The 26,590-nt window shown below is 36.0% G+C and overlaps 1 protein-coding gene across 8 annotated transcripts in view; it reads right to left on the bottom strand.

Annotated features, from left to right (window-relative positions):
* LOC115890194 overlaps nucleotides 1-26,590 on the bottom strand; it is a 104,698-nt gene that overhangs the window by 2,434 nt on the left and 75,674 nt on the right. For 5 of the 8 annotated variants that reach the window (XR_004051589.1, XR_004051591.1, XR_004051593.1 and 2 more), the window contains 2 exons: nucleotides 21,100-21,138; nucleotides 14,306-14,322 (listed from right to left, as the gene is read on the bottom strand). Coding sequence is in view for 2 of the 8 variants with exons in the window: in XM_030910354.1 (XP_030766214.1) it covers nucleotides 10,604-10,651; nucleotides 14,263-14,322; nucleotides 21,100-21,138 (147 nt within the window). In the remaining 6 variants the exon portion in view is untranslated. Of the gene's footprint in view, nucleotides 1-10,603; nucleotides 10,652-14,262; nucleotides 14,323-21,099; nucleotides 21,139-26,590 lie in introns of those variants that run through there. The other 3 variants (XM_030910354.1, XM_030910355.1, XR_004051590.1) reach the window with 3 other exon arrangements.

Genomic DNA, 26,590 nt, shown 5'->3' with positions numbered 1-26,590 from the left:
TCATAAACTATTTTGTTTCTACATCTTTCCGTTTTCGTATAATCAACCGAAGCGAATGAGGTGCGCCACCCTGTATATAGCATCGATATCAAACCTGGCTTAGAAAATCCTAATGTATTTGAGACTCTAAAAAGAACCGTTAAAAGTAATATGTAAGTAGATTAATAAAACTACAAAAACCAAATATGGCACAAAATACTCAAAGCTGCCTTAACTGTTTGTTGCCGACGATAAAAACTACGACTGACTACGACACTGGTTAATTTCTGTTGTTGGAACCCCAAATGGCGGCGTGCGCAAGGACATGCGCGTAGCGTTCCCGCCAAAGCGAGTGGGCCTGCCGGTTGTTTTATATGCCGTGTTTTTACGATACATCGATAGTTGGCGACATACAGGGTGTCCCAGAAATAATTGCAAATGTTTTAACTGGTAGTATGTGGAAATCCAGGTAATTGCGAAGTAATTTGCTACTGATATTATATTTTTTTAAACTTTCAAAGTTAAATAACTCGGTTATTATCAATTTATTTTAAAAATGGTAAAGAGAAAATATGTTTCTTTTGGCTAGATCTACCAGCTTAAAATATTTGCACTTATTTCTGGGGCATCCTGTATTGAATAAAGTTTCATTCAGACCCTTGAAATTAGTGGAATAAATTAGTTTAGTAGAAAAAATTAAAAAGCTATAGGGGCGAGCCACTTTTGAGAAACACCCGGTATATAAAATATAAAAGACAACGCTCGTATTAAGGTGCGTTCGGCTGGCAAGCAACGGCGTCCACATTGTAATGTATACTCTGTTTTTTTTTCTCAGGTAAGATTTCGACAGACGATGACAGAAAAAAAGCAGATGACGTCCCATACCAATCTATTTATTTTACTAAAAAAAGTTTCTAATAATTTTTAACTTAACTATGGATGGGGTTTAAATATAAATCCGTCATGCGTCGTGTCTTGTTGTTTTTAACCAGTTTTATTGGTTTGTTAAAAAAATGACAGATCGTATTTCAATTTTATTGGTTTCACCTTTCACGGAACGATGAACGACAAACGGACACCGATGCGTATGAACTCGCCTTTAGATTTTTGTCATTTTTGACGCTTGTCAAAGTCTTGCCAAATTATAGGTTATAATTTTGTGTCAACTTTTGTCAAATGCCCTGCGTTTTGGAAGATGATGCATTTTGATTCGTATTATTACGTGTGTATTGTGTCTTTTGAAGTCAAGTGGAGGAAAAATCGAGTGAAAATTAACTGTAAACCCAGAGCATAGTTTATGGTTAATACTCGCTGCCCAGGCAGAAAGTCTTATACACCAATGAAGTTACCATCGATAAAGTTTGTATACCATCTCGTCGTAGATAAGTGCATCTCGTATATGGTAGAAGGATCATACTAAAAACTGGAGTAGCTGTAAAATATCGACATCACACGATAGGTAAATAATGGATTTTAGTACTGTAGAAAAATAATGTCAAAAGGTACTGGTTTAAAAATTAAGATTAAAGTTAATTAATCAACATTTAAGGTATAAAATTTGGTAAGTGTTATTATTAATAAAATAGTTTGTTTTATTTATTCCTGTCGAATATTACAAATTTGTATATGTACATAAGTTATATTGATAAATATAATCATAAATGCGGGAAGTTTCATGAAGCTTGAAAGTAAGAAATAGTTCTTTTTATATTTTTTTGGTATGTGGTGTCTTGTTCTTGTTTGTTTTGTATTATCACATACCGTTTTTTGGTAAATAAAATAACTCGATTACATTTTTTCAGTTTTATACAGTTTTTTCACAATATTTTGAAGTAATCACTTGTCAGTCAAATTTTAAATATATTTATTTTCTGCTATGCGTTTCAGTTCTACCAACTTATTTCTTGGTAAATAAAATAAACTACTTTGAAATTAAAATGACAGACACATCTATCACTGTCAAGGATCTTGTCGTTGGACTATAGTGATTGCGTTCGTGCTGTTCGGAAATGGATGATACCGAAGTATTTTTAATAGCGGCTGCTGGTGCGATCATTATTGCAAAACGAAGGAGATAGGCGGTGTTGGATGTCTAATAATTTCAAAAGTAGATCCCAGCACAGTGAAAGTAAACTTCTACACGATTTACAAACAGACAGAATGTTTTTTAATAATTTGGATCGCATGCCCGCTACCGATTTTGAAAGATTTATTAACTTAGTTGGCCCCCGTATAGAAAGAAAAAATACAACTTTTAGGAAGTGTATTCCGGGTAAAGAAAGAGTTAAAGAAAGATTGGCCATAACATTAAGATTCCTTGCAACTGGAGATTCACATACCAGCTTGGGTTATTTATTCAAAGTTTCCAAGCAAAGCGTTTCAAAAATAGTACCAGGCGTATGCCAAAATATAAATAAAGTTCTCAAAGATCAGATTAAGATAAGTGGGCAATAGAAATATAAAGTTATATTTAATATTATTAATCCAAGAACAGAAGACAACTATTTTTAATTCTGAATAAAAAATAAGAAAAATCATGGTATAGTCTATAAAATGACTAACTTTGAATTTTGACCGTTATTTTTTACCAACATGGCAAATATAAAATCCCTCTATCAAAAAAGTTACTGATATTCTTTAAATTGAGTGCCTGAACGAATCAGATAGGTAACTCTTTTTACTTTCGTGAAAAAATTAATAAAACAAGTGACAGTTCTTCCTCTTCTTGCAAAAATCAACACGAAATGTCAATTGTCAAAAGTAAATTGTTATATCAGCTTTTGACATTTCTAAATATCAGACCAATACCGTCTCTAATAGAACAGCCTACGAGCGAAATTGATGACGTCACACTAGTTAGATACTACGGATTATTAAATATGTTGTAGAATACATGGAAAACATAATTATTCCTCCTATTTTTGGTTTGTATTTTAACAATGATATAGTTTTACATGAAATATACATAATATACAGTATTTGACAAATAAACTATGAACCATAAAAATGCAGCAAATGTTTTACAAAATACAAATAATGAATAGGTACATAAGAAAATGGGTAAAATGTAAAATATATTGTTACGGATTCCGTGGGTCCACTATTTAAACTCACGATAAAATACTTAGAATGTAGAATGTAGAATGTTTAGAAGGGGAGTTAATCACCGCGACCTTATAGATCTATTGTGTGTTCCCCTTTCTTGAGTTATAACGAGTTATAACTCATCATACAGTCTCAGGGCTTTAAGAAAAGCCAGTATCTGAGACGGCTCCACAGAGGCCAGCTCTCCATCCTCGACATCAGACGTGCCAAGGTTCATGGCACGAATGGTCGTCGTCTCGGCGCACTCAGTGATAAGGTGTTCTGGTGTTTCCCCATTTTCCCCACAAAATCTGCATTCGCCGTTGTTTCTCAGTTTCAGCCTACTGAGGTGTTCGTTGAGGAGACAGTGTCCTGTTAGAAACCCCGTGACAATCCGAAGATTGTTTTACTTAAATCAAGGAAAACCTTTGATTTTTCTCGGTCATAAGTTCTAAGGAACTTTTTCGAGTGTCTTAGACCGTTGGAGGACACCCATTCCAAGTTACGGATGGAGTCTTCCAGATTCTTCAGTTCCGCTTTCAGTTGGTTCCCGTTTGGAAAACAGAACGGTTCTGGTCCAGTTAGTGGAGTGTTCGCTCCTTTCCTAGCTAGATCATTTGCTTTTTCATTGCCTTCTATCCCTTGGTGAGCAGGCACCCAGAGTAGGAGGACTTTATTTTCTTTGCCTAATTTGTTGAGCTTCTCTAGGCATTCTTTGACCAACTTCGAATTGATGGTTACTGAGTTGATCGCGTTAAGTGCTGCTTGACTATCGGATAGGATGGCAATTTCCTGTTTTCGATAGTTCCTATCCAAGATAAATTGTACGCATCTTTCGATAGCGCAAATTTCTGCCTGAAGGATACTGGGGTAGGTGCCCATTGGTTCGGAGTATTCAGTTTTCGGCCCAAATACTCCTATCCCTGTCCCTGCTTTGGTTTTGGAAGCATCAGTATACCACGTGATGGTATGGTCTTTTATATGCTGAGTAAGCGTTTCTTTCTTCCAATCCTTTTTATTACTCAATACTACAGTGAGGTGTTTCTCAAAGTTGTAAATTCTTGGTATGTCATCCACTGGGAGTTGGAGAAGTGGAATTTTCTTTTTGAGGGTGTTCCAAGCCCCTGACCTGAAAATTCTCCCAGTACTGTTTCCGTCAATGACCATTCTAATCATTGTCGCATTGGCATAACTACCGACGACAATATGCAGTGGTGTTAGGTCTAGAATGACCTCCATTGCTGCTGTTGGACATGTTCTCATGGCACCTGTGATGCAGATACATGCCAGTCTCTGTACTTTGCACAGGGTTTGCCTTGCTGTACGTTGCTCTAGTTTTGTATACCAAGCAACTGCTCCATAAGTAATCATGGGTCTTACTATCATGGTATACATCCAGCGCAAAATGTTAGGGGCGCAGCCCCACCTATTTCCCGCCAGTCTTCTGCATATCATGAGAGCCTTTGTGGCTTTGCTGGTAATGTTCTTAATATGCCTGTTCCAGAGAAGTTTACTATCCAGGGTTATTCCCAGATATTTCACTTCCTGTGATGGCAGTATTTCCTTTCCATCTAGATGGATTCTTTTCAAGTTTTTCAAACTTCGCTTTCTGGTGAATGGCACTACTGCGGTTTTATCTGAGTTAATACTCAGCCCGACAGTCCTGCACCATCTCTCAGCGATGCGGAATCCTCTTTGGATAATATCACACAGGGTGCCTTCATGTTTCCCCTGTGCAATGATGACTATGTCATCTGCGTACCCTATGCAGTGTATTCCCGCTAGAGTTAATTCTTCCAGTAGTTCATCCACTACCAAGCTCCACAGTAGGGGGGAGGTCACTCCACCTTGTGGAGTTCCTTGCGTTGTTTAAAAAAAATACTTAACGAATTTATTTGTTTCACTCTGTACACACAACTTATACTATTTACAACCGTTTACAACACAACTTATGCAACTACTATTACTCTAACGGTATTTCGCGGTATTTTCAAACTTTAGACTTCAAACTTCAAACTTGTCCAACTGTCAAAGCGCGGGCCTTATATACCTCCTGGCGGTTGTTTCTAGATTTTTCTAAAGAATTCTATAATTTTCTTTACTTTCTGGCGAATGCGCCAGGTTCCTCAAGGCACGTTGCGGTTATGCAACCAGTAATACACCTTGACCTTAACATTGCCCCCTTCTCAAATTTGATCGTCCCGATCAAGGTTTCCTGTCTGGTATCTCTTCAATCGATCCAGATGAACTACTTTCATCTTACTTCTAGGTTCAATCCGGTACACAACATCATTTATCCTCTTGATGACTGTATAAGGACCTTCCCATGCTGGAGTTAACTTTGGGGACCTTCCTTTCTTGCGCTGTGGGTTATACAACCATACCCTATCGTCCTGTTGAAATCCCGTAGAATTAGCTCTGAGGTCGTAACGAGCTTTCATCCGGTCACTGGCTAGCGCAATCTTACTTCTAACGTGCTTATGAACGTCCAGTAATCTTTCCTTCCTAACGATTCTTTCGAACGACAGTCCAACGTTATCTTGTTCCATTTTTCCTCCAGATCGAGTACTTGGTCCTTGTCTAGCTGCGCAAATCTTACAACGTTGACACCATTTCTTAACATCTTCACAATAATCCACACAGTAAAAACGGTCTCTCAGCTTGCTCAGGGTCTAGTTTACCCCAAGATGGGCTCCAGTTTTACCACCATGAATTTCTTCCAATACCTGGGTAACTTTCTTTCTTGGTACCAGTAACTGAGTTGTTACTGTCCTGCCATCCGCACTTTCCCATGTGCGCTTTAACAATCCATTCTCAATAACCAGTGAATTCCACTGAGCCCAGAGAGCTTTGAAAACGAGCCCTCTGTCCGCAATATCCTGCCACGGTGGTCTCTCGCCGTTACCTTCCTTGAGCCGTATATTGCTCCGATGTCTGGATCTTCCATTTGATCTTTCCTCAATTGTATCGTCGTCCATTGTTCGTCAGTTCTCAGTTTAAAATTCTTTACTCTGATAGTGCTTTCGCGATGTTGCATTTTCTTGCCCAAGGTAGCTCGTCGTCGATCCGGTTCGTTGTCGATAATTTGTACCCGTCCTACACGGCACCCAGCGGTTTTCTCTAATTTCCCGAACACAGTCTTCTTGGTATCACCAGGTATCATCACAATTTTCGATGATCTTTCTTCCATATTTCCTGGTCTCTTCTCTTTAGATACAGAAAATTCCTCATTTCCGATTTTCAGGATGTTTCTATCATGATCAAACGAAAAACCATGTTGACTGATCACATCCATACCCATGATAAAATCATCTTCAATGTCTGCCACTAAAACGCTCTGCCGAAACTTCAAATTCCCTAACTCCAATTCCATGAAAGCCTCTCCCCGTACAACGGCCATTTCCCCCGTAACTGTACGTAAATACATTCTTCTTCTAAGAGGCATCATCTTCAATCCTTGCACCGAGTTAGTCCGCACCAACGATACCATAGCGCCTGTGTCCACAGTCATTCGAATTCTTCTACCATTGACCTTCCGTTGATCACCAAACTGTCAGCGGTTTTTCCTAAACTCCTAAGGAAAACATCCTAGGGGCTCTGTTTTCTTCAGCCAATACTCGCTCATTAGTGTTGATTTCCTGGTGCCTATGTTCTCTCGATGGTAAACGGAATCGCATTTGGACGCGGCAATCCCGTTTGATGTGGCCATTCCTGCCACATCTATAGCAACTTATGTCCTGGGATCTTCCGATGTGCCGATGTTCTCTGGATGGTGAATGGAATCGCATTTGGATGCGACAATCCCGTTTGATGTGGCCATTCCTGCCACATCTATAGCAACTTATGTCCTGGGATCTTCCGATGTGCCGATGTTCTCTGGATGGTGAATGGAATCGCATTTGGATGCGATAATCTCGTTTGATGTGGCCATTCCTGCCGCATCCATAGCACCTCATATCCTGAAATCTTCTTTGGTTCTCTGTCTGGGTGTTGTTGCTACCCTTGTTCACTAGTAACTCACATAGTTTACTAAACATCTCCTCCAAATGTATGTGAGAACTTTCGGGCTGTTCCTCGACCGTTACCGATCTTATCTTCGGTCTAGGGATGGCGCTAAAAGCAGCTTCGATTTCCAGCGCCCTGACCAGTGCTTCGCTGCTGGTAGAAAATCGGGATATTTGCAGCGCCCTCTGTAATTCGTTGTCCCTCAGTCCGCTGATAAAGCACTGAGCAGCGAGTTCCTCCCTAAATCCTTCCGGTGCTTCAGGATACGCTAGGTGTACCAGCCGACGTAAGTCTGCTTCAAATTCCTGCAGACTCTCTCCGGACCTCTGCAGGCGTGTCTTGATCTGTGCCTGGTAAAGTTGGCGTCGATGTTGGTTGCCATATCTTCTGTCCAGTGCAGCGACCAAAGTTTGGTATTCCTGCTGTTGGGCCGCAGGAATAGTTTGCAGGAGTTCCAGGGCAGGGCCACGCAGCGCGATGACAAGTGCCGCTGCTTTCTCCTGGTCAGTCCATCCATTGGCAGCAGCCGCTGCTTCAAACTGGCGGTGGTACATCGTCCAGGTGGTTTGTCCATCGTAGGTCGGGGCCTTGAGGTTCGCAGTTCCATGAACGCCAGGTGTTCTTACTTGTGCCTTGGTCTTCTGTAGGTCCATCTCTAATTTTTCCATTTTCTGCTGAAGGCGTTCCTCAAGATCTTCTACGGCTTCTTGAAGGTGATTTTCCTGCCGTTTTTCCAGGTCTTCAAAATTCTTCTGTAGTCGAAATTCCTGATTTTCCAAAGTTCTCTTAAGACGGTCCTGATCTTCTTGTCTTTCCCTGTGACGTCGCTCCTCCACACGAATTTCCAAATTTCCTAATATTTTCTCAAGCCGGTCCTGTTCTTCTTGTTTGTCTTGTTGTCGTTGTATTTTTAAATCTTCGAAAATTTTCTCAAGCCGGTCCTGTTCTTCTTGTTTGTCTTGTTGTCGTTGAATTTTAAATCTTCGAAAATGTTCTCAAGCCGGTCCTGTTCTTGTTGACGTCGTAGTTTTTCCTCTTCCTTTTCTCTTTCTAATCGGGCTCGCTCTTCTTCTCGTTCTTTACGGAGTCTTTCTTGTTCTTCTGCTTTCTCTTTTTCTAGTCGGGCTCGCTCTTCTTCTCGTTCTTTACGGAGTCTTTCTTGTTCTTCTGCCTTCTCTCTTCTCATATTCTCCATAAAATCGCCCAATAATTTGCTTACTTCCTCCATTTTCTTCGCTTGTTCCCTTTACCAACCATAAAAATACTCTAATTCGGTCTAAAAATCTTCCAATCCACTTAATTTCTGCTTAAAATCCTCTTGAATCGCACTTCCGACACCAATTGTTACGGATTCCGTGGGTCCACTATTTAAACTCACGATAAAATACTTAACGAATTTATTTGTTTCACTCTGTACACACAACTTATACTATTTACAACCGTTTACAACACAACTTATGCAACTACTATTACTCTAACGGTATTTCGCGGTATTTTCAAACTTTAGACTTCAAACTTCAAACTTGTCCAACTGTCAAAGCGCGGGCCTTATATACCCCCTGGCGGTTGTTTCTAGATTTTTCTAAAGAATTCTATAATTTTCTTTACTTTCTGGCGAATGCGCCAGGTTCCTCAAGGCACGTTGCGGTTATGCAACCAGTAATACACCTTGACCTTAACAATATTTTAAATTTTGGGGTTTGAAAATCGATCTAATTTAACAAAAAACATTCAATATCTACTAATAGTGATGTATTATTATTTGCATTCACAAAATTTATATGTATATTTTGCAAATATCAATGTTTGGTTTGGTTTGGTTTTTTATATTTGCAAATAATACAATACCATAGAAAGAAAGGCGTCAGCGATGGCTATGAAATAAAGATCGCTGTCATTTTATATGTAAAATTATTCTAAAATTTTCTGATTAAGTTTTCATTTGGTTTTTCATTATTTTTATTTGGTTTAAAAAAAAAACGTTTCGGGCTAACATTATAGCCTTCTTCAGTGTTGTCATATGAAAAAAATAGTGTCGAATATAATTCAAAAAATTACATACGTTTATACAATATATATTGTATTTATTAACTGTATATTACGTATGTACATTTCATGTAAACTATATCATTGTTAAAATACAACCCATGTATTCTACAACATATTTATTAATCCGTAGTATCTAACTACCGTGACGTCATAAATCTCGCTCCGAGGCTGTTCTATTGGAGACGGCATTGCGTTAGCATGGCCCTTTGAATAAGAAGACTAAGGAAGGAGCATATCAAAAATCTTAGGTACACCGCGATGGGCCTCAAATATGGCCGACTTAAATTCCGGTTTATCAGTGTCGTTCTAATTTTATTTAAAAAATGTAAAACTATGATGTAGGGTAGACGTGGGGTAGACTCAATAATTTGTTGTTTTATTTTACGTTGTGAATAAATGTTGGTAGTTATTAAAATTGTTATAAAAATATATAATTCTAATAAAAATAGATAAGTTATAATAAGTATTTATTACCACAAACATCCGATACGCTACTGAAGCAGGTAAGTCAAATTAACGTATCTAAATTCTTTGACATCTAATCTTTGACAAGTAATAAATAAAAGCTAAAATGCAAGAAAAATATATAATTTAGTTAATTTAAGTGAATTTCATAAATGATCGGTTTACTACAAGTATGTATATTATATAGTCACTTACTAGCGAAAAGTTGTTCCATTATTTCACTCAATTTTTGCCGAGATCTACCGCACGCTACACAACCAATTATTTTAGAGTCTTTTTCGATAAATCGCGATAGTGTCACTGTTAATTTAAGTGCTGCCACAATTTCCATCTAGATTTACTACCTTTATACAACTACCAGTAGTAGAATAAATAATAAATAACATAAAATAAGCTCCGTAAAGACTGACAAATCCACAAAATTTCAAATCAAATTCAAATGTGTCAAATGAATGTTTGAATCAAATTCAAATCAAATTCAAATGTATGGTGCTTTTTCCGCCCACCATGCATGAATACATGGATAGCATTATGCTCCTTCCTTAGTCTTCTTATTCACAGGCATGGCCGTAAGTCGCTAAAACCTAATAAAATTAACACTAGAAAAGCCCGCGGGACCTGCCAAATTCAAAGTTATTCGTTTCACAGACTATAGCATCATCAGACTGCAATAAATACTAAATCTTATGAATGAAACCAAACAAACAACGCAAATAGCTCGAGCGCTTCGAACCGCAGGCCGTAAAGTATGCTCGCATGGCTCCGTAACGCCTCTTTGATGTACCGCGCCAGAGCCAACGAACAGTCGAAACAGTCATTTTATGAGATCGCAAGCACGTGGAGCACCGCGAACGCCTCGAACATCTCGCTCCGACTGTTTACCATGTTTTTCGTGTTTCACGTGTTCGTTCGGCCTGCTCGCGAGCAATGTGGACGCCGCTTTAGACTACTTTCCTAATATTTTCAATGAAAGCATTTTGTTGCAGGTCGTATGATTGGCACAGATGAGTAGAATACTTACTCTCTTTTTTGCGGTTGGTCGTGCGGGTTTCGGCATGCTTAACGACAGCTTAAAAAGAAAGAAAAACAACGATTATTACCTTAAAGACAGTGCTATGTTACATTATACAGGGTGGTCCGAACTGTATTTCGGAAACTTCGGCAGCATATTCTGCACATAAAAATAACCTAGATCATATATACTTACGTGGATAAATCAACCCCATAAGTTTAGCATTAAAAAATATGTCTCCAACATCACGTCATGCCATTTTCAAACCTTCTTTATTGCACATATGAAACGTTCAATAGGTTTGTCTGTCTCGTTGACCTGACTTTACGCATGCGCATTAAAAGTGGCACGTGCCACATTTCCAAAATAATTACAATTTTATCCGGTTTAGAAAGTATAAATTATACATTGTTATGGAAACCAACTTTTCATTGTCATCATATTGTCATAATCATATGTCATAATGTTATTTCCATTATGTAACGACGCTTGTTTTTTGCGTTTTTTATTTTAAACATTGTATTAATTACTCTTTTATCGACCGCTTTTATATAGCCAATGATGCAAGTGTGTTCAATGGAAAGTTAATTTTAAGTAAATTTTGGGTAAATACTTCCATAGTGATTTACTTATCCACGTAAGTATATATGATCTAGGAAAAATAAGTAGAGAAGTTCGTATAAATGTATGTACTAAAATGCGTTTCGGAGATACAGGGTGCAGAATGTAGAAGTTTCATTTTTATTTTCATTTTTTCCAAATAATTTCTAAAGTAACGTCAATATTTGGATGAAAAATGGTGTCTGGGAGTTTTTTGACATGATAAATTTGATTTTGACGTCAATATGACTCCTACTTGTAGAGGGCGCCACCTACATATTTTTTACTGGTTTAAAGACTAATAACTTTCCGTCCCTACCTGTATAAAATTACTGGGTGAAAAAATATACATTTACGACGTTTTTTACGTAAAAAAAGACGACACTAAAACTCACGATACCCTAGACAAGGAAAGAGAGTCTCTTTCCTTCTCTAAGGACAAAATACACGGAAGCTGAACTGCGCAACCGCGGTCTACGTCAAACTCAGCTGAAATTTACCGCTGATGGACTTTGTAAACAACGGCACTTTTATAAATATCAGAGTAAATATTTTTAAAAGCACTTTAAAGAAGATTTACAATTTGTGTATGAGTTTTGGGGATCCAGCGATTCATAGGACTTTGATAATAATTAATATTACAGACTGGATTATTTTTAATTTGTGTTGTTTCACTTAATTTTATGAAAAACGCTATAATAAGAAGAAACGTATTATTTGCCCACTGTGTACTCTAAATATGGTACTCTGTATAATTTGTTTGCAGTATATTGCAACAACATTATTTGAAGATAAACACCATGAAGTAAAATTGGAAATGGAAACGCATAACTTTGCCTATGACTTTGCTACAAAGGAAAGTTATAAACTGTGGTACGAAAAACAGAAGATCAACATAAATTATGCATTCGCCAGGTCAAGAAAATATAATGACTATGTGGAAAAAACTTACAATTATTATTGTAATCATAGTAAATCAGCCAGGTATGTAAAATAGAAATGAAAAAAAAAACACTATGCCAAATAGTCTCTTTTTATTTTTAGGACACATCAGCAATTGTTCTAAATAAACAGAGAAATCATAATAAATATACCATATAATAAAAAAACCATATTTTAATAAAAGGAAAATGGATAAGCAAGAATTATTCCCAACAAAGTGAAAGAGATTATTGGTTTAAGGCTTTATTTATTTTGTTTTTGGTCTTATTTAAGTAAATATGTATTGACTATTGGTTAAGAGTTTTATATTTATATTGTACTACTTACTATCTGTACAATGTGGTATTGTTTATTGTATTGTATTGTAATTATTGTATTTTCTTGACACAGAACACCCATAAGCTTCTTGCAAGGCTTACTTATAGGCCGTAATCGAAACTGTAACATTCTAATAAAATTAGAACTATAAATTTGTTTTTTTATTTCTAATATGTTACAGTAATTAAGCTAACAAATTTTCCCAAAACGTTTATTTCCCCATGAAAATGTGATTCAATTATTTAAGAACTGATACTTTAATAAAAGATTTCAACTTGATTCGGAACATATTTCTCTGCCCTGTACTGTATTACAAATTTTTCTAACCAATCTTCATTCATATGTAGGACATAATGATAATAACTAGAGTAGAATTCGAGAATAATGAGCTCCCTCCAAGTAAAGCTATGGTTCTCGCTTATGCATCAAATTAGATAGTGATCATGCAATCTGCAAATGAAACAATTTTTAATTTACACCAATAATAAATGCAACTTTGACTAAAATCACTTAATGTAGGCCAATATAGGTATATTACCTCTGATATTACCAAATATCAGCCAAATACATTAACCACCTTCCTTCCAAGTCGGTTCAGAACGTTCTACGACGTTTTCCGACACATAACCTCCACTCTTGTCTATTTAGCCAGAGATCATCAGGTATTTCTCTATTTTCCAGTTCTTTATCCACACCCTCCCTCCAGCTTCGTCGCAACCTTCCTCTTTTATTTCTGCCTCGAGGTGTCCACAGTAAAATTTGTTTTGGTATTCTGTGATCGGGCATTCGTTGCACATGACCAAACCATATGAGTTGTTTTGTTCTTATGTCGTCCACAATTGTGTGTTCTGCTCCCATAATCTCCCTTACTATTATATGAATGCAGATCAGTTTTTAAATATAGCCATATTTCTAAAAATAGTCTAAAAACTACAAAAAACAAAATAAACAACCAAAACAGTCAACTACTGTTAGCAATTTCGCATAATAAAATTATTGTTCAATTCTCGATAATGTTCAAAATTCCAGCAAAGCGCTTCTCGCCGAACAAAACCGAACTTTCCGTGTAGGATCCGAATGCTTCCGAGGTTTTCGTGAGTTTTAGTGTCGTCTCGTAAAAAAGATCTCTTGGTAAAAATCGCTACAAGTAATGGTTCACGAGATATTTGTATCTGTCGTTATTGACATAAATTAAACATGCCGACTAAATAGTTATTAAACTAAAATCATAAATTTGAAATGTTTTTGTGAAAAAAGTTCAACAGAAACTTTTTATCATCGTTTTTAAAAAGTTCCCAAATTTACAATTTCAGTCAAATAACTATCTACTCAACATGTTTTTTGTCAATAATGACATGTATTGACTATTCCCATTCGAAATATCTCGAAAACGGTTGCCCGTAGCCATTTTTACGAAGAGATATTTTTTACGTAAAAAATCACGGAAATGCATATTTTTGCACCCTGTAGTTTTATACAGGTGCGGACGAAAAGTTATTCTTAACTCTTAAAAATAGTTAAAACATGTAGGTGGTGCCCCCTACAAATAGGAGTCATATTGACATCAAAATCAAATTTATCATGTCAAAAAACTCCCAGACACCAATTTCCATCTAAATATTGACGTTACTTCGGAAATTATTTGGAAAAAATCGAAATAAAAATGAAACTTCTACATTCTTATCTCCGAAACTAAGCATTTTAAGACATATTTATACGAACTTGTTTACTTATTTTTATCTGCAGAATATGCTGCCGAAGTTTCCGAAATACAGTTCGGACCATCCTGTATAATAAATAACACGTACCAGATACTTTTTCGTGCGGTGTACCAAAATCTTCCGCCCTGTCTTTGACGTCAAATCGAACTAGAAAAATCAAAAATAAAATAAAAATAAATTTCTAGATACAGAGGTAAAAAATACACAGAGTTTCAAAACAAATGCGAAAAAAAACTTATGGAGTGTTATTATAACACTTATACTTCTGTAAAATTTAATTATTCTAAGATAAAAAAAAAGAAAAATCATATTTTTACGTCATCTTTGTACCGCAATATCTTCTTAACGGTTAGCTTTTGATCAGACTTTTGACATTTTCAATTAAAAAATAACATTTTAAATTTTAATTTAGCGTTCATAGAGAGGCCATAAATGTAATGACAATTTGACACGAAATACCAAGTGTGTGCTACCAAATTATTCGTAAAAAAATGCTTTTTCCAAATGTGGAAATGAACTACCCCCGTTCCATTTGAAAATATCGAGATATGATTAAAAATACGATTTGGACATCTTTTCACCGGCCAGGACAAGACATTAGACGATCAAATCTATTTTTCCAAGGCTCCTTGATTAAAAGTTAGTGTTTTTAACACAGCCATGGCATTCTAGATTGAAATTTAAAATACAATTGTTTTAGCCAGAATGTCAAAAGTTGATATGTGATATGTCATTCTATTCAGAGCGTCATTTTCTATCAAATAAAGTAAAAAAATACCGAGGGTGCAATTTAAAAATCAAAAGTTGTAGTCATTTCCGGTGAAACCGGAAGTGACCGAAAATAATTGAATACGTCAATCAATCCTAATTTATGTCATATACTAACATTTAAATCCCGTTTCATTTATCTGAAAAAAATAAAAAAAGTTATAAAAGTGAGCCACTTTTGAGACGCACCCGGTATAACAATCTGTCTTTTGTTTTGAACAATGAATCACCCACTTCAGAATTTTCGAATTTATTTTGAAACAAAAAATATAGCTACCATCTTTTTTAGATTTGCCCATTTTAATTACAATAAAAATAATTCTGCAAATAAAACGCAAAAAACAAAGTAATAAAATATGATCGAAAAAAAACGGCGTCAAAGACGGCTGGGGAATCACAATCGATGAAAATTTTGGCGAGGTCAAGCCCTAGATGCTATTACTTGGCCCGTACTCTTTATTTAATGACGCGTATTGCGAGTTGGTTGCCGAATCCATGGCCTCGTCCAAATTAACATCGATTGTCATTATCCAGCCGTCTTCGACGCCAGTTTTTATCCGATCGTACGGTAAAAACTCCACATGCATGGAACATCGCGTCAAGTGTCAAATGTTACAATAATTTTGGTCACAGTGGGAAATCTTAAAAGGTGTCAACTATAGATACATAGAACGCTGAGATATAAGGTTTGTTCCAACATAGTAGAGAACCGTTCTTGGCACGGTTAGGTTAGGTTAGGTTAGGATGACCAACCTGCGTAATATCATACCTTGTTTTCTTTGTATCATGATGTCCGTCAATATAATTATAACCCCAAACCAAATGACAATGTCAATTACTAGGGCGGTATTCCGTTGCAAAACCAGGCGAACCAAACCGGTAAACTACGGTAAAGTGTGGTTCCTGAAAAACATCGGTTTGATACGGAACGGTTTGGTAAAATACTGGAAACGTCAAATGTTGACGTTTTCTAAATTTCAATACCTCTATTATAACATTTATCTTTTATGCATTTTTAATGTACCTATTCTCTGCTTTTACGTTTGCTTCTTCTTTTCAATGGAGTTTAATATTGAAAAGTACTTTATTAATAAACTGTTAAACTCGTTAGACAACTCAAGTGAAGATTTGCAGGTCCAATATAAAAACAGATCAATAATAAATAAACAAATCTATTCAATATTTAGATTTTTATAGCTTAGAAAACATTTACGATTACTTGTTGTCTTGTTTTTCATGTTTTCTTTAAATGTTCCTGACTTTAAGAGACAATGGCTGCATGATAAGTTTAAATGGTCCTAAAAAGTAATTCTATTTAGTTAATGAAATTTATTTACCTTTACTGCCTACCTCCATTGCTTTTGGATAGAAATACAAAATATTATTACAAATTTTAGAAATTAAATGAGAATTTCACTCGAACTTATTTTTGCTTGAACCTTTGAATAAGAAGACTAAGGAAGGAGCATATCAAAAATCTTAGGTCCACCGCGATAGGCCTCAAATATGGCCGACTTAAATTCCGGTTTATCAGTGCCGTTCTAATTTTATTTAAAAAATGTAAAACTATGATGTAGGGTAGACGTGGGGTAGACTCAACAATTCTTTTTTTATTTTACGTTGTGAATAACTGAATAGAATGGATATAGAAAAATGGCGCAACTACTATGCAAAATTACTGACAGAAAACCGACCAGAATTCCAAGCAGTAGAAGATGAGAACAACCTTGCAGGCACTTTAATGATAAGCGAAAGAGAAGTACATCAAAGTCTCAAAAGAATGAAAAATGGACGGTCACCAGGTCCTGGTAATATTGTAGCCGAATTGTTAAAGTGTGGAACCCAAAGACTGCGCTGGCGTCTGGCAGAGCTATTTAACCAGTGCTGCCTGCAAAGTAAACTACCCCGAGAATGGCGAGTGGCTCACATAGTGTCCATCTTTAAAAAGGGAAATCGTAACGACCCCACTTGTTATAGAGCATTAACAGTTCGGTCAGCAGACTTTTTGGAAAGGTGCTACAGGGTAGGCTCAGGGACAGTATTGGTGACAAATCTCGGAAGACCAAAGCGGATTCACACCGGGGAAATCTTTCACAGATAACCTTTTTGTCCTGCAGCAGGTGATGGAAAAAAAGATAGCAGTAGATCAAGAAGTCCATCTAGCATTTATTGATTTGGAGAAAGCGTACGACTCTATTCCCCGCAGCAAGATATGGGAAGTATTGAATATCTTAGAAGTAGATAGACCTTTGCTTAAGATAATAAAATAGCTATATAAAGAAAATGAATCGTACGTTAAGATAGGACACAGGCTATCTAATCCAATTAACACCACAAAAGGGTTGCGACAAGGATGCAGCTTATCTCCTCTGATCTTCAACGCTTACGTCGAATTAGCCCTTAGGGAATGGAAGACGAAATATCAAGGTATGGGAATACCCATTGGGGACAACACACTATTTACCCTGAGCTTTGCAGACGATCAGGTCGTGATTGCGCAGGACTCATACGATCTAGAGTTCATGACTAAGAGGCTTTATCAAGTATACAACAAATGGGGACTTCAGGTTAGTCTAAAGAAGACCGAATACTTAGCTGTCAATTCCAACACTTGTTTTGAAGTCTTCATTAATGATAACGTCCAGATTCAACAAGTAGACAAATTTAAATACCTGGGTGCTACTATCAACAACGAGGGTTTGGGCAAAGAAGAAATACAAACCCGAATTCAGAAGAGCAAACAAGTTATTGGATGTCTTAACAGCCTCTGGTGGGACCGAAACTTATCTGCAACAACTAAAAAGAGACTTGGACGAACATTGGCGGAGTCAGTTCTTTGCTATGGTTCAGAGCTATGGACTCTGAGTGACGCGAAGCGCAAAATCCAAGTTGTTGAAATGGACTATCTTAGAAGAAGTGCAGGTATATCTAGGATGGAAAAAAAGACAAACATCGAGGTCAGGCGTATCATGAATGCATCGGAGGAGACAGTACTGGATCGAATCGAAAAAATCCAGCTTAAAATGGTTTGGACATGTTCTGCGTATGCCGGAGAACAGGTGGCCAAAAAGAGTTTTTCAATGGACTCCCCAGGGCAGAAGAAAGAGAGGTAGACCTAGAAAATCCTGGAACGGAACGGTTACGGAAGCAATGGAAGCTCGTAACCTAGAAGCTGATGACGCTCTAAATCGAGATGTGTGGCGTAGGGTAACGGGAAGGCAGCAATAGGCTGTAGTTGGAAATGAGTATTAAATACTTAAACCAAATCCCGTTTATATATATATACGTTGTGAATAAATGTTGGTAGTTATTAAAATTGTTATAAAAATATAAAATTCTAATAAAAATAGATAAGTTATAATAATTATTTATAACCATACACATCCGATACGCTACTGAAGCAGGTAAGTCAAATTGAGGCACTAAAAAGTTTTTTCAAATTTCCCGGAAAATGTCAAGAAAAATTTTAAATTTTCAACATTTTTTTTTCGCAAAAAAAACCTCATAGGCGTGTTTCTGGGGTTGAACTATACTACCAGTTAAAATATCTGCACTTATTTCTGGGACACCCTGTATAGTCGCTTACTAGCGAAAAGTTGTTCCATTATTTCACTCGATTTTTGCCGAGATCTACCGCACGCTACACAACCAACTATTTTAGAGTCTTTTTCGATAAATCGCGATAATGTCACTGTTAATTTAATAGTTCAGTCATTGGGGATTTTTGCTTGGAAAAGAGTCCGGAAGTTTTGCAACTTTGCAGGTTTATAGGTTTTGGGGTCCCTAACTAAAATCCATAAAATGCACATTTCCAGACTTGCCGCCGGCGCCGCCATCTTGCCAAGATGGCGCCCAAAATCGGTATTTTGTGAATATATCGAAAACTATGTGTTTTTCGCGAAAACTTGAAGCAAAATTAAAGAGAATAAAATTTCCTATAAAAAATGAAAATTTTTTTATGAAAATTTTCGCTAAAGTCAACCGTTTAGGCACATAATCGCTGGAAATTTTACAATTTTGCGTAAAATCTGATATATTATGTATAGTCGATTTTCCGAAATCTAATGTCGATTAGGGTTCACTAAAACTAGTTTTAGTTTAGTTTCTTTTTCAATTTTGTCATGAAACAGTGGCGTATCATTAATTAGCTCATTAATTTATGAATAATTAACTTAATAATTAAAAATGTGTACTTGTTTCCACACAACCCAAGAGGTGAAGTATATGGCGCGTTTATTTTAACGTGGTCTCCTCGGAGGCCTACTCCCCTAGGTAAATTAAAAACCTTAACTTATCTGCACAAGCCCGACGGATCTGGCTCATTGATGTCAAAGTCGATCGTGTCTGCTGTGCTGGGCTCATCAGGGTGGTCTCTCAATACGTCCAACTCTTCATCTTCAGCCGCCAGAGGGATATCTATAGGCAAGTCCAACCCTTCTTCATCCGATTCGTCGAGTGACACTTCAGTGACGTTGTCACAGGATTTCCCATTGCAGTATGTACAAATCATTGAACATTTTAATCCTGCTTTTCTGCATCCGCAGGCATTTGTGGCTTTACCACAGTTGTTGGCAGGGGCGGATACAGGAATTTATTTTAGGGGGGGGCCCAAACAAAAAATAATGTAGAATATGCTTTTTAGGTCGCCATTTTTAACCCAAAAGCATAATATTTAACTCAATTTATGGATTTTAGTATCCGCCACTGGTTGTTGGTTTTGTATTTACAGGATAAAAATGCCACTAGGGATTTTGGAGCTGGATCTCTCAACGTTGTGACTGTAGTAATGCCTGTTTTTGTTTTCTTCCAACCCGATTCTTCGGCATTTTTTTCGACACAGTTTGGTACAACCAGACCAATGCTGAACCTGGTGGTAAGTTCGCAATGAATGCTGTCCAGCACGACAATTAATTATTCATAAATTAATGAGCGAATTAATGATACGCCACTGTTTCATGACAAAATTGAAGAAATTAAACTAAAACTAGTTTTAGTGAACACTAATCGATATTTGATTTCGGAAAATCAACTATAGTATGTATATCGTACTTTACGCAAAATTGTAAAATTTCCAGGGATTTTGTGCCTGAACGGTTGACTTTAATGATGATTTTTTCATATGAATTTTTAATGGAAATTTTATTCTCTTTAATTTTGCTCTCTTCAAATTTTTGCAAAAAACGCATAGTTTTCGAGATATTTACAAAATACCGATTTTGGGCGCCATCTTGGCAAGATGGCGGCGCCGGCGGCAAGTCTGGAAATGTCCATTTTATGGATTTTAGTTAGGGACCCCAAAACCTACAAACCTGCAAAGTTTCAAAACTTCCGGACTTTTTTCCAAGCAGGCTCTTTTTTTGATCCCCAATGACTGAACTATAACTTCTGCCACAATTTCCATCTAGATTTACTACCTTTATACAACTATCAGTAGTAGAATAAATAATAAATAACATAAAATAAGCTCCGCAAAGACTAACAAATCCACAAAATTTCAAATCAAATTCAAATCATATTCAAATGTGTCAAATGAATCGTCAAACAGAACTGTCAAAGATCCCCACCCTAGAGTCCTTTTTCCGCCCACCATGCATGTATACATGGATAGCATTATGCTCCTTCCTTAGTCTTCTTATTCAAAGGCTTGAACCAATATTTGCTTGATTGAAACCAGAAAAACCAGCCTTCTTGCGCTGGTTAGTTTGGTGACAGTTATAACCGAAATTTTCAGGAACCGTGTTCCGTAATAAGAAAACTTTCAGGAAACCGATAGAAACGGAACATAAAACCATAACCAAGGTAAACAACGGAATACACCGAAGTAATTTACGACATGCCGTAATGACGTCACCAATCTTTTTCATCTGGTTGGCAAGCGATTGAGAGAGTTCGACAGATGTGACGCTGAACGATGGCTGAACATTCTATATATTAATAATTAAAAATTAGGTTACGAATTTGATTCTAAAATCAGTTCAAACACCGTTCCAACCGGCATTTAACTTTGGTATAGTAAGAGAACTGTCCTAGTCGACACATGCGTACAAATTCGGTGCGTACGAAGTAGGCAATCCCAATTGCCGTTCTAGAACGGACCAAATATCTGTGTTGGAACAAACCTACCATAAATGAAATTTCTTAATAACTTCTACGTACCATGTGTTCTTTTTGTGGGCGACTTCTTATCAGACTCTGCTTAAAAATAAACAAAAATTAAATAAAAAATAAAGCTATGAGGACTGCTACTACCGTAAAAATGGTAAAAGCCTCTGTTTCCTACAAAGCGAGCTACGCCGCTAAAATGCGTTTTTAAGCGCGTTTTTTGGCCGCAGTATCTTAACGCACCGTATTTAATGTTACTTGTAAAGCCCGGCCGTGGTACTCGTTGGTGAAAAGGGCCGCTTTGTAGGAAACCGAGGCTAAAGACACCTCACACCATCATCTAAGCTGTTCAAAATGTTGTTCAATCGCAAAACATTTTCCCAGGCATGTCATCAATCATATTGACATTGACATTAAAGTCTATAAATCTTACTAAATGAAATTTTGGCAAAAATGTTTAAATTAAGATACCGAGCAGCTCTTCATTTTACTTTATAGAGCAAATGATTGTAACAGATATTTTATTTAGATTTAAGCTGCAAAAATTAGTTTGAACCGAATTTTATTATCGCTATGTTGGTCACATTGCGCCGTTTTCAGCAAGGTTTTCGTTTATTATTTGACAATTATCCTAATGTCAGTCATTATTTTGTATAATGTCGTGTTGTTGAATCTTTGGGAGTAATTCTCGTTTTTTTTGCCTATTTTCATAGTATTTTTTTAAAAATTGTACTTTTAAGCACAAACCGTTCATTTAAGAACTAAATTTTCGAGTTTTTGTATTGCATTTCTTGAAATTGTTTGTTGAAAATTTGCCTGAGCATTTAAACTGTCGAAGCAAAAAGCTGGTAGCTTTCCTGATAAACTATTTTGAACGAAAACGTGACGATAAACGTCCTTTATTACCCTTGACTGCAGTCAGAGAAGTAAGTTTGATTGATAAGCACATTACACCACTTTCAAAGTTATTTCTACGTTTGTTTTTATTAAATTCTGTGATTGTTAGTTTGTGCATTAATAACACCCTCTTACTTATTACCACTTATGGTGTTGTAAGATGTACATCAATAAATAAATAAATAACCCATAATAACGCTTAGAATAATCTTCATAATGAACTAGTTTTTGCCAATATGTAATAAGTAAAACAAGCTATAAAACAAATAAATCAATTAATTACTAAAATATTAGTTATTGAATTAAAAATAAAATGTAAAACTCTTTAAAAATGATATAATAAATATATTGTTTGTCAATTTTAAATTAAGATTCATCTCATAAATCCATCACAATCTGGCAGCGCTGTCGCCATCGCTTGTCACTCAAAGTTGATCACGTGCATCGGAACTTGTTTTGCGATTACTCTAGATGCAGATGTATAGTTAATCCATGCAAACACTTACAATAAATGCAATTAATATACAGTCAGAGTTGTAAGCTCACAGAAAACTTAGGTCTTTTTTTGACTTACAGAAAACTTAGGTCTTTTTTTAATTTTCTAAAAAGATCTAACATTTTTTGCTTAGAATTCATCCCTTTATTGATTTCTGCAATTAAAATGGGTGATTTATTTTTCACCCCCGAGAAGGGGTGGCACTTACCCCCCAGGGTGAAAGCACACATCGCTACTATGTAACTTTTGTTTCTTACATATATCTCTATTCACTGTTAAAATTGCACGTCAATCAGTGCGGGTGTCCAGAATTCGGAGGTAATACCCTATTTTTATTCTCGCTTACTGGCCTATAGTGTATGTACAGGGTGAGTCAACGATAGAGTAAAGTCCATTATCTCATTTGTTTCGAGGTTTACAAAAAAAAATAAATATAAAAGTTATAGGGAAGGTCAAGATACACATTTTGTTTAAACAAACGTTAGATTGCAGTGTGGTAAAAAATTGTCAGTGATGCCATTGTTTCCAAAGTTGGACAACTAAAATTTGGTAGGAGAAATTTATAAAGATGAAGAAAAAGATATATGTAAAAATATTTTAGTTATATGCTACAGGGTGTTCAAAATATATTTATGAATTTCAACTACTTATTCGTCGGGCTGTTTTCGATATATTGAATTCTGAATTACGATAAACATTTTAGAAATTTCTTTTTTGTGACCTTATCAATAATCAGTCCATTTGTGTTTTGTTTGTTTCCTTTCATGTTTCTCTGTTTTATTTTTAAAATTTAATACGAATTTGGTGGCTTTGAATGTCTTGAATTTGAAATTGTTGTAAGTACGGCAACGTCGTTTAATATCGTCGCATGACGCAAGCTCGCCACGGCGCCGGTGGCGCGGCGGTTCAAAGAACCAGTTGACAAGCGGCACTCGTGAACTCTTGACCGACGGTTGGGCTGTCCATGGCATTGTCGAAATACATCGAAAAAATACCGAAAAAACAAAATACGTATTTAAAATTGTTGAGTGAAACATGTATTATGATGAATCATTTTATTAAATTTATTCCAAAATAAAGTTATTTTGCAGCATAACAAAGATTTTCGTAAATGTCATAAAGATAATGTTTAAGTTAATATTCGGTGGTTTTGATAAGTTTTCATTGAAAGGGCAAGTACTAAAAATAATTAATGTGTTTTTTTTCTAGAATTATTAGTAACTAACTAGCGTGTACCCGCGACTTCGTTCGCGTCGAATTAATCATTTGTAATGGTGATGATAAAGCAAAGCAAGAATTTCCATTAACATACAAACTGGATAAAATTTTCTCACATTTATGTCAGCATGAGAAAAAACAATATGGCGATATTATTATATAACTTGGTAATATTTGAGAGGTAGTTTCATCTCGTTGGAATTTGACTTTCGAAAAATCCGTTTGCCAAAAATAAGCTTTTTACGTCAAGCAGTTTAAGCAGAATCGTGGTTAAGAAATTACCCAACATTTTGAAACACCCTGTATGATTTTTTAAAAAATTTCAAAATATGTAAAAAAACAAAATAAATTATGCGTGTCCAAGCGTTTTCCCGAAAGACTAACCGTTTTTTAAATAACAAATATTGTAATATTTGAGGGGCGTTTTCATCCTCTTGGAATTTGAGATTCGAGAAACCCCTTCTTATCGAACTTCTACACCCCACAGTTACTCCGTTTGCCAAAAACCAGCTTTAAATGTCAAGCAGTTTAAGCAGAATCGTGATTACTCAATGGTCATATTTTATGAAACATCCTGTATAAATTTTAAAAAAATCTTAAAATATGTAAAACAACAAAATAAAATATACGTGTTTAATAGTTTTTGCGAAAAACTCACCGGTTTTTAAATAAAAAATATTCTAATATTTGAGGGGCGGTTTCACCCCATAGAATTCGAGTTTCGAAAAATCCCTTCTTATCGAACCTCTACACCCTAAAGTCAATCTGTTTTCCAAAAACCAGCGTTTTTATTGTGATTAATCAATGACCAGATTTTTCGAAACACCCTGTATACATTTTTAAAAAATCTTAAAATATGTAAAAAAACAAAATAAAATATACGTGTTTAAGCGTTTTTTCGGAAACTTGACCGTTTTTTAAATAAAAAATATTGTAATATTTGAGTGGTGGTTTCACCCTCTTGGAATTTCGAAAAATCCCTTCTTATCAAACCTCTACACCCTAGAATCAACTTGTATGCCAAAACTGAGCTTCTTACGTTGAGTGGTTTGTGCAGGATCGTGATTAAACATTGCAACGTTTAGATACACTGTAGAGAAATATCAGATGAATAAACAAGTGGCACTAAAAAGTTTTTTAAAATTTCCCGGAAAATGTCAAGAAAGTTTAAATTTCCAACAATTTTTTTTTCGCAAAAAAAACTCGTAGGCGTGTTTCTAGGATCGAAATATACTACCAGTTAAAATACTTGCACTTATTTCTGAGACACCCTGTATAACATTATATATAAAAGAATTATGGAATTTTACGCAAAATCTAAAAATAAAATAAAATAAAAACAGGGTGTTGCATTTAAAAAACATATGTTATATTCGCCACACTTTTTTGAAGCGCCCTGTATACTCTATAATAATTTTACAATGTGTATCTTAACTGTCCCTATAACTTTTATATTTAATATTTTCTTGTAAATCTCGAAGCAAATGAGATAATGGACTTTATCGTTGACTCACCCGGTACAACTACGTATACAGGGTGGTCCGAACTGTATTCAGGAAACTTCGACAGCATATTCTGTAGATAAGTCAGTAAAAAAAATCGTATAAATGTATGTCCTAAAATGCTTATGCGTCCGTACCTGTATAAAACGACCGAGTAAAAAAATATACATTTACGACTTTTTTTACATAGAAAAGGTCTCTTGGTAAAAATCGCTACGAGTAATGGGTCTCAAGATATTTGGAATCGAAATTATCAATACCGGTCGTAATTGACATAAATTAAACATGTTGACTAAATAGTTATTAGTCTGAAATCATAAATTTGAAATTTTTTTGTGTCAAAAGTTCAACAGAAACTGTTGTAACGTTTTTAGTTCGTTACATGTCTTTTTTATATATAATATATGATGTCTGGCATATCGTCACCCGGTTCCGTATCGTTCGGGCCTGATGATTTATTTGACGAATTTTTACGTTCTCTAGTCCACAACCCTGTTTTCGTTTGACACAACCCTGTTATCGCTCTGTGGAGGCGCGCGCTGTCAACGTCGCTTCTGTCAACTCTCTGTGATTTACTTCACTTTTGGTTTGAACGTTTGGCCTGTCAGACGCCATTAGTCCCAGTTTTTGAGAAATGGTGATTATTTAAATCTTGCTGTATAATCTGAATCAGCTGCTATTTCGAAGCTACAGGTAAAGATGAGATATTATCCTTTTAGATTCGTTACTATTACTGCGTATTTTTAGGGTAGAGTTGCGGATGCCCCAACCTAACTTGTAATTGTATTTTGCTGGCACGTTGGCGTCCCTTTTCTTTTGTCCTCCAGAATGTCACATGGAAGGAAGGACAGGTTCTTTATTATTTAGTGAGCCCTCGGAAGTAATTCGAGGTAGGTTCATTTTGTTTATAAGATCTTGTTTGGTTTTAAACAAGAGTTTCATATTTTTAGGGTCCAAGGTACGGACTATTTCCAAGGTACGGGTAGTGCCTTGTGTACAGACATTATCTTATGTACAGATGTCCTGTGGACGAGTGTCCCCAGTAAGAACGATTTTTTCTTACATCTAAGTGCCACAGCGTGGATGTAGCTTGAGTCCCATGCTGCTTCACTCCCATTTCTAAGCCTAGTCAGTAGCTACGGCTGTAGTGATTTATGGTGTCCTCAATCTGGCCCCTTTTGTTGTTTTGGCCAACAGGATCGCCGACAGACAGTACAGAGATGCTAGACCACCTCACGCTGCTACTGTTTGAAGCAAGGTTAAATAAAAAAAACAGCTACGTGTATATTTAAGTTCTAGTTTTACATTTAACATCTAAAACATTTTCAGTCTTAAACAATAACGTACATCTTAAGTAATATCGTACAGACTATGTTCAGTGGTTAGATTGTTAAGAACATTCATGTCGATATAATCTTTAAAATATAATTTA

The sequence above is a fragment of the Sitophilus oryzae genome, unplaced genomic scaffold, assembly GCF_002938485.1.
Source record: "Sitophilus oryzae breed Bouriz unplaced genomic scaffold, Soryzae_2.0 scaffold_85_pilon_pilon, whole genome shotgun sequence".
Lineage (NCBI taxonomy): Eukaryota > Metazoa > Arthropoda > Insecta > Coleoptera > Curculionidae > Sitophilus > Sitophilus oryzae.
This window is presented reverse-complemented; position numbering and strand designations above follow the sequence as displayed.